The sequence below is a fragment of the Polyodon spathula genome, chromosome 13 (assembly GCF_017654505.1).
Source record: "Polyodon spathula isolate WHYD16114869_AA chromosome 13, ASM1765450v1, whole genome shotgun sequence".
In the NCBI taxonomy this organism is placed as follows: domain Eukaryota; kingdom Metazoa; phylum Chordata; class Actinopteri; order Acipenseriformes; family Polyodontidae; genus Polyodon; species Polyodon spathula.
This window is the reverse complement of record NC_054546.1, coordinates 7767596-7782971: the sequence shown is the minus strand read 5'-3', so window position 1 is coordinate 7782971 and position 15376 is coordinate 7767596. Positions and strand designations below refer to the sequence as shown.

General features: G+C 42.9%; 1 protein-coding gene across 7 annotated transcripts in view; it reads left to right on the top strand.

Moving 5' to 3' along the window:
• Window positions 1-6741, top strand: part of LOC121325500 (inactive ubiquitin carboxyl-terminal hydrolase 54-like) — a 58894-nt gene extending 52153 nt beyond the window's left edge. For 6 of the 7 annotated variants that reach the window (XM_041268021.1, XM_041268020.1, XM_041268019.1 and 3 more), the window contains 3 exons: window positions 61-201; window positions 1418-1589; window positions 1955-6741. In XM_041268021.1, coding sequence (XP_041123955.1) covers window positions 61-201; window positions 1418-1589; window positions 1955-2613 — 972 coding nt within the window. In that variant the 3' untranslated portion in view covers window positions 2614-6741. The remainder of the gene's footprint in view (window positions 1-60; window positions 202-1417; window positions 1590-1954) is intronic. The other variant, XM_041268024.1, reaches the window with a different exon arrangement.
• Window positions 6742-15376: the final 8635 nt, after the last annotated feature.

Below are 15376 nucleotides of genomic sequence, written 5' to 3'. Positions count from 1 at the left end.
CTGTCTGAATCTGTCTGTATGTGTGAATCCTGACAGTGCCTGTCTGTCTGTCTTTTTCAGCCGGTGTCTGTCAAGTCTTGCAAGTTGCCTCAGTACGATGATGAATCCTACAGCGCTGACAACCTGCGCCGTATCGCCCGCAGCCTGAGCGGCACTGTGATTGGGGGCCGTCCCGAGCCCATCACCACCTCTCGCAGCTTTGTGAGTACCAGACACTCTCACACTCTCTCGCACCATCACTCTCACACACTCTCTCGCACCATCACTCTCACACTCTCACGCCATCACTCTCACACTCTCTCACACCATCACCCTCGCACTCTCACACTCTCACACCATCATTCTCACACCATCATTCTCACACTCTTTCTCACACCATCACTCTCACACCATCACTCTCACACTCTGTCTCACACCATCACTCTCACACTCTGTCTCACACTCTCTCACACACTCTCTCACACTCTCTCTCACACCATCACTCTCACACTCTCTCTCACACCATCACTCTCACACTCTATCACACCGCAAGCCCATCACCACCTCTCGCAGCTTTGTGAGTACCAGACACTCTCTTTCACACCATCACTCTCACACTCTCACACCATCACTCACACATCACTCTCACACTCTCACACCATCACTCTCACAATCTCTCACACCATCACTCTCTCTCTCTCACACCATCACTCTCACACTCTCACACATCTCTCTCACACCATCACTCTCACACCTGAAGCCCATCACCACCTCTCTCAGCTTTGTGAGTACCAGACACTCTCTCACACCATCACTCTCACACTCTCTTTCACACCATCACTCTCACTCTCACACCATCACTCTCCCACTCTATTTCACACCATCTCTCACACTCTCACACCATCACTCACACCATCACTTTCACACTCTCTCACAACATCTCTCACACTATTTCACACCATCACTCACACCATCACTCACTCTCTCTCACACCATCACTCTCACACCATCACTCTCACACTCTCTCACACATCACTCTCACACCATCACTCTCACACCATCACTCTCACTCTCTCACACCATCACTGTCACACTCTCTCACACCATCACTCTCATACACTCACACCATCACTGTCACACTCTCTCACACTCTCTCACACCATCACTCTCACACCGCAAGCCCATCACCACCTCCCGTAGCATTGTGAGTACCAGACGCTCGCGCACACTCACACACACTCTCAAACCGATCACCACATCCTGTAACTTTGAGTGTCTGGCACACACTCAGACTCTCCCTCTATCACACCTCCTGTACACACACCATCACATAGAAATCCTGCATGTTGGAGCTGTGCTGTCAGTCACCATTGCAGGATTCCTATGCATGTTTCTCACATCACGTTCTTTGTTTTCCATGTCTGTTTTTGTTGGAAAGGAACCCCAGGTCACGTGGACCCAGCATGCTGACCCCAGAATCATGCGTCACGCTAACACCTCTCCCCGCATCACTTCCTCCCTCAATCCTCCTGTGTTTCCCTTTGACCCCCAACACCACCCCGTCCCACCACCGCACCTATCCCAGCAGCCACTGCGCCGGACACTGCCAGGTAAATCACCAGGGCTCAGCGCCACCTGCGGGGGTCATCCAGGTCTGCGGAGAGGAGGGTGTGGGTTTCATTCTTAAATCACCTGGGACGAAAAGGGGTTGTGAAGGAAATCGCCAGCACCTTGTGTGTTATTTATGTCATGTTGATCAATAGTTTGGAAGATATCTGTGTAGTAGTAGGAGTTTATTGGTAAAGAAAAAAATATTCAAGACTTCGAAACATTATTGAAAATGAAGTGTTACTGAATTTACTAAATGTTTCTTTTAGTATTCCTTTAATCATGAATGAAGGTTTTTGATCTTTACCAGCTTTAACCCCCTTTTTCTCCTCTCTCTCTCTCTCTACCACCCTCCCCCTCATTGCAGGAGCTCACCCGAAGGTCGAGAAGTTTCTGGCTATGCTTGACCGGGGTGAAGATTTCTCCCTTAAAAACTACCAGCAAGCAGCCCTGAGCTATGGGACCCTTCCCCAGGACCTTACCCACAAGAAAGAGATCCCAGACAGGACCATCCTACCACGCTCGGACCACCAGTCACTGCCCCCTGGAGCCAGCAGACAATGGAGCCAGTCGAACATCCCCCGCCTTGGACACGCCCCCCTCACCATCCCCTCCCACATCCCTCAGAGATGTAGGTCTCCAGAGCTGTACAGCAGCCACAGTTTGGGGCGCCCCATTCAACCCAGGCTGAACAGAACTCTGCAGCACCACAGCCACCAACTCAGCCTCGCCACGCCCCCTCCCTCCCCCTCCTACTCTCAGCTCTGCCGCATGGGCGTGCTCCCCAACGAAGACTGGAGCAGCCCCTTCGCCCCCCAGCAGCACTGCCGCCCCAAACACGCTCCGGCACCCCCCCGCGCTGCACTGGCTGGGAGCAGGCCCACCCCCCACTCCACCAGAGCTCTCCTCCCCACCAGCTCTGCCCAGCAATGCTGCTCCCTGTGCCAGCAGGCTCCTGCCCAGCTCAGCCTCGACTACTGCCAGGGCTGTGGAGCCTACATGGCACGCTTCCACCCTGGGAGATGAGAAGCATGCCTGTGTGTGCAGGTCTGTGTCAGCCATGTTACAAACGCTCGAGGTGAAACCACACACACACAGCCGCGCTGCAAAACTACAACCAGGCTTCTCTAGGGAACTGTTTGTGTGCTGTAGAGATGCGAGGGTTATGCAGAAAGAGGCATCACTGCACAAGAAACTCCCACGTCAAGAAGACATTTTGGCTAAAGCCATGAATGTTTTAGTTTTATTGTAGTTTCTTTTACTTTTTTACCTCCACGTTTCACTACTGACTGTCTCGGCAGAGCCGGGGTCTGAGGACAGGGAGGGGGGTTTGCGGAGTTAGACAGCTGTTCCTGTCCAGTCTTGTTTTATAACCAGCACTGTGGCCACTGACAATGTCACACCGCACCAAACAGTTGCAATGTCTCTGTGCCCTCCATTTTGGCCGTGGAACCGCTGCAGTTCACTGCTGAGGACTGGCTCTCCATTCGAGCAAAATGCTCTCCGGTTCATCAGCTCCAGTTATGGAATCCCCCTAAAGGAAACTCTGTATCTCTGAGGAGTAAGGGAGGAAGCCCAGGAACTCCAGTGTACCTAAGACAGCACTGAACTCAAGACAGTGTGAAACCTTGAATTTATTCATAGCTTCAACACACGTCATTGATTCAAAGACACTAGTCGAGTCTAGCTCTTTACTCTGTGTAACTTTCACTGGTCGAAAGAGCCTGCTCAATTCACAGCTTTTCTTCCTTTTCCAAAGAATGACTATAAATAAATACAAATAAAAATTTTAAAATTATATATATATATACACACACACACACATTTAATTTGGGATGCAGCATGGTCTACATGATCAAGGAAGTCCCAAAAGTCGACAGCTGCATTGCTGTATTGGAGATGACGCTAACATGCCATCCAGCTGGTGTATTTATTTTCAGAACAAGTTTCTTCATAAGTTAGTTCTTCATCAGCATCATCATCATCATCATCATAATAATAACAAAGCTAAATTTCTCAATGAGTTACTCATTAATTACTAAGGAGCTGTGAGGCTGTGCAACTACATCCCAAAAATAAAACATTACAGAACAGGGCTTTTTACATTTGTAATAGTGTTTCTCATATAGTTCGTCTTGTACTGTCATTGGGTACACATAGGGATATACTGGTATACAGGTTCCTAATAGCAGTTCGAGATGTGCACATTTCAAATGCTGTATACAGTAGCATTCACATCCCCACAGCTTTCCGGGGCAGGGGCTTTACTGCAGGGTAATTGATTAGCAGAGTTTGGATTGGAAACTGCAATGTTATTGCAAGCCTCTTGTACTCTTATCGTTGGGTCATTTCATTCACTGGTGGTGTATATACCAGTTACAGCCATTCCTGTTTTAAGAGGGAGCGAGATCTCCAGATTGCGAGTAGAGAGATCGCCACAAGGACGGGTATGTGAAATTGTGTTACCCTTTACTAGTGTTGCAAAATGCCAATTGTAGAATTTATAAATGAAGTAAAAAATTGCTGCCGTACTCATCACTTTAGCCCCAATCCAGTATATATTTAAAATGATTGTTACAACCACAGAAACAACCTGCACAAACATTATCTGCTCTCCTGTTGAAATCACCTATCTACCCAACAGTACAATCCAGAGTCTAGGTAAAGCAGAATTCTTCATTTTACATGGCTTGATATGGTGATGCGTGCTGTGTTATACCTGAAAGCATTTTTGTGCTGGTGTAATTCCTCACGGCTGCAGATTTACTGTCAGAGAGTGTGTCTCTGTTTAAACTGTATTTTCTTATAGACATGTTTACAAAATCACTGTGTTTACCTTGTACGTATTTTAGTAAGCCTGGCAAGGTGTAGCTCCTGTATTTCAGGAATAAAAACCCTAAAAAACAAACAAAAAAAAACAATTAATATCAATAATAAAAATGGATAAGTCTTCCACATAACTATTTTAAATTGTAGTCATTCATTTTGAATAACCTGGCAGCTTCATGTGCTTCATACCTGAATGAAATCAAAGCTCATGATGCTGCCACAACTCAGCTCTATGTAGTTGTTATTGTTTAGTGCCATAGTGCATATATTGGATTTGGAGTGCTACACTGCTTACGGGGTTACCCTTTCTGGGTCATGTGGGGAGGACTGGGAGAAAGCTGGACATACGGGTTAATCTAGTGGTTTATTGGGAAGTGGGTGGCTGGATTACGGGACTTTTGAACCCTAGTTCAGCATTTTGAGATAAAGTCTGGTGGAGAAGGGTGAAGAATCTGCTTCCCCAGAAAATATCTGTATCAGTTCTTCTAGCTAATAAGTGCCACTCAAGACTAGTAGATGTACTGTAAGCTACATATTGTAAATAACCTGCCCACGCTGCAATAGCTGTATCGCATCAATCCATGCTAGCTGCATAGCTAAGGGAAGCCCTGTTTATTTACAGTGTGTTTTTTTGCTGTGCTGAGTGATTGGTTGTGTAGGGTTCCTTTATTAGTCACATTTGTGGCGCCAGTATCGGCACTTTTGAAAACACTCCCATTTGTGCAGTTTTCCTTTCCTGAACTTTTCCCAATTTCATTATTCATCAGGAAGATCCAGGAACTTTTACTGGGTGTGAGGCAGGAAGAGAGATCTCAGCTCTTTTTACCAGACCCTGCCAAGCATCCCAATCCCATGTTGAACTGTTTCTGTTTGAACAGTGGCTTTTAACTGAGAACAGCACTCAGGACTGGAATTGAGCACACACCCAGCACACTAACTTCTGGGCAGTGGAAACACAATTAACTGAACAAACCAGAGCTGTAAAGAGGCTGACTCAGCCCTGCTGTGGAGAATAACCTCCTGTCCTGAACAATGCTTCCACAGTCTCTGGACACAGCACTTCCACCCACTGTACAGTTTCCTCTGTAGCGCTCATGTATATGGGCAATAAGCAATGCTGTAGCATTTAATATCGATGTGCATAGCTTTACAATAGATGTATAAAATAAATAGCACTGTAGCATAACAAACAGGACATGCATCTTTGCTTAATTAAATGGGGGGCTACGTGTATTAAATAAGCTGATTCGGCTCCCGGGCTAGTCTGTAATAAACAAAGAGACCAGCAGACACAGCCTTTGTTGCGTTTTTATTCCATGGCAGGTGTGTAGCTATTATAATCTAACTTTACTTTAATTCTTTAAAAACAAAAAGAATAACCTATTAAAATCGATTGCCTTGTTTGTGTGTTTGTTTTAAAACCGGTGTTTCACAACGAGAATTTAAAATGATTTTCTTGGGGCCTTATATTGTGCTTTAGGAGACTAATATTTTTGACAGCGGAGGCCTACGTTTTATTGAAGTTAAAATAATGTTATTTTAAGACTTTTGCAACAGGGCAGCTAAGTAGAAACTGTGCCAAGAGAATTGTACTCTGTGTTCAGACTGGGGTGTATAGAAAAAGAGACTTTGAGATTTAAAGTTATGTTTTTTTTTAGAATGGAGCAGAAAGGTTCTTCAGGTTACCTTAAAAAATAATTGATTTAAAAATATATAAAATATATATAGAATATATATATGCATTTATGGACTGGAGCATTGACAAACAGACTGAAAAAGGTTTGTTATTATTTACGTCAAAGGAATGTAAGATATTTGGGTTATACCTTTTTGAATTTTAAAAGAAGTAGACTGCATTGTAAGCTGCAGACCTGCCGCGGTACAGGGAGTGAGAGGAGAGTCATTGTGTACATCACATAGCAATGGTTTGTCACTTTAAAAAGGCAGATTAGGGGTTACTCGATTCTAATTAACCAAAGATTTTTAAAGAGAAGGCAAGACCATTATCTTCATTATTTTGTGGTAAATGCACATTTTGTACAACTCTGCTCCCTGCTGACCAAATTGCAGTACTGAAGCTTGCAATTTTATTTCTTATATATATATATATAATATAATGTGTGTATATGTATGTGTATGTGTTATTGAGCTATGTATGTAAATGTCTGTACATATATTAAGACGCTTTTGAAATGTGCATAGGGAGATTATCGATATGTTTGTAAAGGTCATTCATTTACTAGTTGGATTTCAAAACAGAATGTGTTTGTAAATGCTGTGCTGGAAGATGGAACCTGTATTTTTGCAATAAAGTTATAATAATGATGATGTGTTCCTAGAGACGCACTGCACAGTGAGCTGTCTGCTTTCTTTCACTCTTCCTTCCACTCGTCTCTGCTGCGGTTTTTCTCATGTCTTTCTTTTCAGATCTAGATCAGGGGCTGCACCAGTCCTCGAAGTCTGTTCCACACACTGGGTTTCAGAGCCTATCAATTCAATAATGAAGGGGCTCACTGGTTCAACTGAGTAATTCATGGTTGTAACAAGTTTCTGTGTTAGACATTTTAAAATTCTTGTTAGCACTGCTTTAAGTATGTAAAACAACAGAATTCACAGGTAGAGCTGCGAACAACAACCGATTTCCAAAAGGACCCTTAGAGGAGTTTACCACAGTATTTTTGCAGTTCTCCAATGGTTATAATATGCATTTGCACGTTTACCCTGGTTTGCCATGTTTATTAATATGCTTTACCATACCTTGCTAGTCTTTACATTACTTACCTATGCTTGACCACTCATTCACTGCTGTATTACACTTTGCTCTGCTGTTACTGTGGGTAACATTAATAAGGGGTCCCGTGCCCAAGTGCATGGCTATCCTGATGGTTTCACTGTTCACTCATCATCCCTGGGTGTTTCCAGGTGAACTCTATAGCAAAGATGCGGCTATCAGGGATTTCTACAATAATAAGACAGGGGTTTCATTGGGCATGCGATAATCAACAACAATCATCGAGAACTCTTGTTATTCAAAAAGCAAGAAGTGAAAAAAATATGTGACTCAAATACAAAACACGCCTAGGCTGGTTTAGGGTACAGCAGTCTCTCCCGCATATACAGATGGAGCGCCATGGCAACTGACCGATCAATTCATGTTTAACTGAAACAAAAGCCATGGCTACTGTGCTGGTGGTCCCAACATCTTTATAACCAGCCTGTTTTTTTTCTCTCTCTCTCTCTCATATTATGGATGATGTATGTACACAAGATAATAAGAGATGCTTGAGTTTATATATTCAATATTATGTAGTATTGTGCTGATTTCCGATGAGTAACTGTATTGATTTTCTCATTGGTGTGATGTCACCACACTCTGGAATGAGCAGTAAGGAGCCGGCACCTGCTATCTGTGAACTCTTATGATCTAATGGTCTGTGTGACCGGGGCTGACCTCTCCCGATTGAGACTATACAGATGAGCGCACGTTGCTACCTTGACTTCACACTGAGTTTGCATCCTGTTGTATAATTCCTAAAGACAGCCTGTGGAGAAGGCTGATAGAGAATCGCAGCTGGTGGGACCCTAGCAAAGTGATCTTCAACAGGGAACGTGGAGCACGCCTAGTCCACCTGCCCGCCCGCCACACAAGCTTCGTGGCCTTCACAGGCTTTCAGAACATAGCCTCCTCAGAGGGGATCCCCCACAAGTTGTGAGGGCGTTGAGCCATTTGTCATTTTGAAAAACACATGTAGAAATCCCACGTTAATATGACTCAGGTTAAGAGGAAAGGGTACAAGGTTGACCATGTGATTAAAAATAAAATAAAAATAGGTGTTCATTGATGACTGGAGGAAGGGCTTTCAAAAGCAGATATTCTGAGAAGGATGGGAAACAGAGAACTTTCTTTAACCAACAATAATACCATGAAATGAAAAATACACATTTGGTATAACATGTTTGTGCTATGACACTGTGGTCTCTCTCTCTTTTTGCTTGCCTGTCTATCTGTCTGTCTCTCTGTCTGTCTGATTTCGGTTCCTGTTAAAGGCGAGGGAGTGACCTCAGTCACCCCCATGGCCTTCAGCCTGTTATGATGAAATTCTTCTGAAAGACCAGTGATTTATTTAAGTAAGCCTCTGTGAAGGAGCTGATGTCCAGAGTCTCAAATCCTCTTTTTATTTGTTGACTTGATTACCGGTTCTAGAACGGGGAGTGGGACCACAAACCTCTTCTCTCTGGATCCCGAAGTGAAAGTGACTGACTGCCTGGCTGCTGATTCATTACTCTGGAGCATCTCACAAACAATGAAATAAGCTGGTCTCATTCAGAAGTGACCACCTCTGTTCCAGCTTCTAATTCAAAAGGACTGCAGAGGCATGGCAACATGTAGCAGGCAAAGTCAAACACAGCACGTTAATTAAAAGAACGTTGTCATAACGGTAAATATGAACACAAAGAGAATTTCTAGGTAGGTAGCTGCAGGGTTGCAATATCTCTTATGGAAACTATATTAACATCCAAAATGGAAAATTACCTATATGGTAACAGTATCCTGGGAGACAGCCAGCATGGTTTTAGGAAAGGGAGATTGTGTCTAACTAACCTGCTTGATTTTTTTTGAGGATGCAGCATCAACAATGGATAATTGCAAGGCATGTAACATGGTTTATTTAGATTTCCAGAAAGCTTTTGACAAAGTCCCACTTAAAAGATTAATTCTCAAACTGGACGCAGTAGGGATTCAAGGAAGTGCATGCACATGGATTAGGGAGTGGTTAATATGTAGAAAACAGAAAGTACTGATTAGAGAAGAAACCTCAAAATGGAACGAGGTAACCAGTGTACCACAGGGATCAGTATTTGGTCCTCTGCTGTTCCTAATCTACATTAATGACTTAGATTTTAGTATAGTAGGCAAACTTATTAAATTAGCAGATGACACAAAAATAGGCAGAATGTCTGAAATGTCATACATTTTATACAGTGCAGCTAATTTAAGTTTGTCACACAGACTAGTGTGTTTCCACATGGAGGTAATACAGCTTATACAATGCTTCATTGGGCGTGCATTTCAGAGTACATGTGAGGGCGGAAGTAATGTTTTTGGCTCAGAAGAGATGCTCGAAAAAATTTTGGACATAGCAGTGTGGCATTTTGCAGATGCTTGGGCGCAAACAGATTATTATACGATGTGTAAATACATTCGAAACAGCAAGGTGGGATAGTTTATGTTTGATCTTTCATATAGTGCTGATGTACCCTTTAATAAAGTCATCTATAGCCATTATAGTAAAATGCTAACGCTTACCATTCACCATCATTTTGGGTTTTTTTCCTACAGGGAGCTGTGTGTTAAGAGCCTTCAGTCTTTCACTGAATACACCAAATTCCTCTGTTCGGCGACACACAAACAAGTAGACTATTTACTAATGGACATTTGTCTTTCAGTAAAGACTTGCTTTTGAAATACCCCCCCTCACCTTGTCATTCTTCAGCCTGTTCATTTGCCTTGCCACTGCTGCATCGTTTCATTTCTGTTTTTAATAGTAAGAACAGAGAAGAGGCATCTGGTCCATCGAGACTCATCCCATATTAAACACATTGTTTGCCCCACCTAAAGGAATCTAAAGCTCCAGGGCAGAATCAAATTGAGTTTTAAGTTTGGATACTTTTCGAGTTTCCTCGGTTTGGATACCACTTCACCAGGTAAACTGTTCCTTGTATTAATCTTATTACTATTGTGTTTTACACAGTTTCTTATCAGCAGACCATACCTGGAAATGCTACAAAAACAAAAATCAGTCTTCATTCTATAAGGCTGGCTTTGTTTAGAGCGAGGGAAGCTGAATAATTCATTATGAATCAATTTGCTTATTTGCTCAGAAATGTATTCTGGGCGGCGAATGGTTTTCATTCAACACTTCAACCTTTTGCCTGCGTCAGTCCTAAACTTTATTCTGCTGTCAGTTGGAGTTTACTGTGGGACAATGGCAATTAGCCCAGATTATCAGACCATAGTTGCTGCTCTCTAATGATCTGCTTGCTAAGTGAGCCAGGGAAGGCTCTTGTAATCTGGTTTTGATTAGGCTCAGTGGGTTGGTGTGGTAGGATGTGAGAGGAGTCTAGCCCGTCCTCTGAATCTGCATGGTAGTTATTATTTCAGCTCTTTGTCATTATTCCAGGCTACTGTTTGTGTTCCTAATCTGCATTGCTCTCTGCCCGCGGGGGCACGTTTAACAAAGTCACTCCAGCACCTTCGGGGCCATCCCTAAATAAGTTGGGGTTTCACGTAATGAGGCTGCTTAAAAAAGGGCCACTAGGGGTGCGTGCTGTGGGAGATTGAGGGGTGTCCCGTAGAAACTTGGTAACCCCCAAATTCAGATTCACCCCATTTTGATTAATGCTACTTAATCCTCCTTCCCTAATCTTGCCAGTTATGTTTAGCAGTGGAAGAGACCATGTGTACTGTATGTTGCTGTCTGAAAAAAAAAAAAAGCTTTCGGATCAGATTACTGCGAGATTTATACAGATTGTAACAAAATCCTACTGAGTGGTCTTGTCATAATCCTCCATCACAGCAAATCCACGCTCTGTAGACATAATCTACTCGAAATACCTCTGCTAAAGCTACGCAGTGCTGGCAGCGAAACCCCAGTCGCATATCCATGTATTTATTTATTAAGGAATTTATCAAGCAAGGCTGAAACCCCTGTCTTATTATTGTAGAAATCCCTGATAGCCGCATCTTTGCTATAGAGTTCACCCGGAAACACCCAGGGATGATGAGTGAACAGTGAAACTTTTCTACAGGATCTTGGATTCAAAAACAGGCTGCCAGAGGGGAAACTATAATATTAGTGAGGAATTATCCTGAGCATTAATCTAAACACTCGCTTCTCAGCTCTCCAGCGCTGTCATTACCACACCTTGATAATAATGAGCACTAATTAAACACTCGCTTCTCAGCTCTCCAGCGCTGTCATTACCACACCTTGATAATAATGAGCACTAATTAAACACTCGCTTCTCAGCTCTCCAGCGCTGTCACTACCACACCTTGATAATAATGAGCACTAATTAAACACTCGCTTCTCAGCTCTCCAGCGCTGTCATTACCACACCTTGATAATAATGAGCACTAATTAAACACTCGCTTCTCAGCTCTCCAGCGCTGTCATTACCACACCTTGATAATAATGAGCACTAATTAAACTCAGCTCTCCAGCGCTGTCATTACCACACCTTGATAATAATGAGCACTAATTAAACACTCGCTTCTCAGCTCTCCAGCGCTGTCATTACCACACCTTGATAATAATGAGCACTAATCTAAACACTCGCTTCTCAGCTCTCCAGCGCTGTCATTACCACACCTTGATAATAATGAGCACTAATTAAACACTCGCTTCTCAGCTCTCCAGCGCTGTCATTACCACACCTTGATAATAATGAGCACTAATTAAACACTCGCTTCTCAGCTCTCCAGCGCTGTCATTACCACACCTTGATAATAATGAGCACTAATTAAACACTCGCTTCTCAGCTCTCCAGCGCTGTCATTACCACACCTTGATAATAATGAGCACTAATTAAACACTCGCTTCTCAGCTCTCCAGCGCTGTCATTACCACACCTTGATAATAATGAGCACTAATTAAACACTCGCTTCTCAGCTCTCCAGCGCTGTCATTACCACACCTTGATAATAATGAGCACTAATTAAACACTCGCTTCTCAGCTCTCCAGCGCTGTCATTACCACACCTTGATAATAATGAGCACTAATTAAACACTCGCTTCTCAGCTCTCCAGCGCTGTCATTACCACACCTTGATAATAATGAGCACTAATTAAACACTCGCTAAGCGCTGTCATTACACTCACCTTGATAATAATGCACTTCTCAGCTCTCCAGCGCTGTCATTACCACACCTTGATAATAATGAGCACTAATTAAACACTCGCTTCTCAGCTCTCCAGCGCTGTCATTACCACACCTTGATAATAATGAGCACTAATTAAACACTCGCTTCTCAGCTCTCCAGCGCTGTCATTACCACACCTTGATAATAATGAGCACTAATTAAACACTCGCTTCTCAGCTCTCCAGCGCTGTCATTACCACACCTTGATAATAATGAGCACTAATTAAACACTCGCTTCTCAGCTCTCCAGCGCTGTCATTACCACACCTTGATAATAATGAGCACTAATTAAACACTCGCTTCTCAGCTCTCCAGCGCTGTCATTACCACACCTTGATAATAATGAGCACTAATTAAACACTCGCTTCTCAGCTCTCCAGCGCTGTCATTACCACACCTTGATAATAATGAGCACTAATTAAACACTCGCTTCTCAGCTCTCCAGCGCTGTCATTACCACACCTTGATAATAATGAGCACTAATTAAACACTCGCTTCTCAGCTCTCCAGCGCTGTCATTACCACACCTTGATAATAATGAGCACTAATTAAACACTCGCTTCTCAGCTCTCCAGCGCTGTCATTACCACACCTTGATAATAATGAGCACTAATTAAACACTCGCTTCTCAGCTCTCCAGCGCTGTCATTACCACACCTTGATAATAATGAGCACTAATTAAACACTCGCTTCTCAGCTCTCCAGCGCTGTCACTACCACACCTTGATAATAATGAGCACTAATTAAACACTCGCTTCTCAGCTCTCCAGCGCTGTCATTACCACACCTTGATAATAATGAGCACTAATTAAACACTCGCTTCTCAGCTCTCCAGCGCTGTCATTACCACACCTTGATAATAATGAGCACTAATCTAAACACTCGCTTCTCAGCTCTCCAGCGCTGTCATTACCACACCTTGATAATAATGAGCACTAATTAAACACTCGCTTCTCAGCTCTCCAGCGCTGTCATTACCACACCTTGATAATAATGAGCACTAATTAAACACTCGCTTCTCAGCTCTCCAGCGCTGTCATTACCAGCACCTTGATAATAATGAGCACTAATTAAACACTCGCTTTACCACACCTTGATAATAATGAGCACTAATTAAACACTCGCTTCTCAGCTCTCCAGCGCTGTCATTACCACACCTTGATAATAATGAGCACTAATTAAACACTCGCTTCTCAGCTCTCCAGCGCTGTCATTACCACACCTTGATAATAATGAGCACTAATTAAACACTCGCTTCCCTGCTCTCTTGCTGCAGTATTTCCATTGGTTGCAGTGCAAGTGGCAGAGCTGGATTCCTGTGGAGAGTCCCTGTGGTAATTGCTTCGTATTGTGCTAGTGGAGCAGTGCGCCAGTTCATCATGCACAGTGTGTGTGTGCTGGCAGGAGTCCTGTCAGCTTTGCACAATCAGGTCAAATTAGCTGAACTGGCAGACTGTAAGACAGGCAACTATAAAAGACACACACTTGAAAAATCTCCATTAAAAAGTGTAATTATATAAGACATGACTGGGAAAACTTTGGGCAATTTCAAATAATGAAGTGTAATTAGGAAGCACACACCCACTGCCACGTCAGTGCACATACTGTAACGAAAGAGCAATATGTTAATTTCTGATGGATAATTTTTTTTTTTTTTTTGAAAGAGGCCTTATAAAAGTTCATAGTAAATGTATAACACAGTTTGATGAAGTGCTTACTGAAAGCATGGTAAAGCATTTTAGTAACTATGGTATATGCATTGTGTAACCATGGGAAACACTGCAAAATTACCATTTCAATTTACCATGGGAAATGGGACCACAATAGTATAGAACTGTTTTGCTGGCTCCGATGCCTTTAAGTTGAGCGCTCTGGGTAGCTGTACTGGCTCGCAGTGTGAATCGGGCACTGTGATTCCAGCAGAAAACACCTGGCAAGGAACGTCTTGCAAATCCTGTGTTTGTATTTGCTTGGCAGAGCTTCAAACAACATTTTATAAACAAGCTCACTCACACTTCAGAGCACTCCTTGTAATGAAATGCACCTGACAAGGGGCTCAGGCTGGAATACACCCCTCTACCTGTGCTGAAATCCTTTTCTTTTAAGGTATTTACAATCAATCTTCATGTTTCTGTAGAACCCCAGTCACCGCCTCTTTTTGAGTACTTCCTAAGAAAGCACATTATACAATGACCTTTCAACTCTACTGGTCCCATAGTAATAGTGTAAAGAAGGTGGGGGCCAGCAGAGTTCAAAGGTGGTCTGCGATATTCTGACCCCCGCGTTTCGTTTCTGCTCTCGCCGACTTTGATGACTGGACATATTAAAAGCCGTTAATAGCAGCGGACAGACAGGGGCAGGCGTTCGTCCAGAATTTCAGATGCTCTACAGGAGAATTTGAGAAAGAATGTTGTCTGCTCCCGCTTCCAGAATCCAGAGTGGAATATTGAGATCTGTACAATTAGCTTTTTCTTGGCTCTAAACTTGTTATATCTTGTCAGAATCTCTCTAATGCACCGAAGTGTCAAATTTCATGCCCAGAGAATTTGAGGAACACATTTATAGCAGTGAGATATAAAAGCAAAAAATAAAAAAATAAAAATAAAAAACTAATTTGATTTAGAAACTCTGAGAAACTAATGAACTCCTTTAGCATTAAGAAGCTTTTCAGAAAGATGTCTCTGGATCTAATTGTATGGTATCAGTGTCCTATATTGATAAGAATGGATATAGTGGGTTTACTGGCTGGCCTGCAGTTTTGATTGGAGTTATCTTTAGACATGTATGCAGGTCTGTGATGTTAAAATAGTTATATCCATGGTTTCCAATTAAGGAATTAGTTCCATCAAATTAAGCATTACTATTTGACTCAGCTGACAGTCCTCACTAGAGCTTGAGGAACCCTATACCAGTCTAAATTGAAAGAAAAGGTTTTTGAATGTGCTTTTATATAATTGGTTGCAACTGGAGTGTGTTATATATTGAACTATTTTGTTTTGTTTTGAAATTTGTACAGCATTCTGGGATGCCATGGCC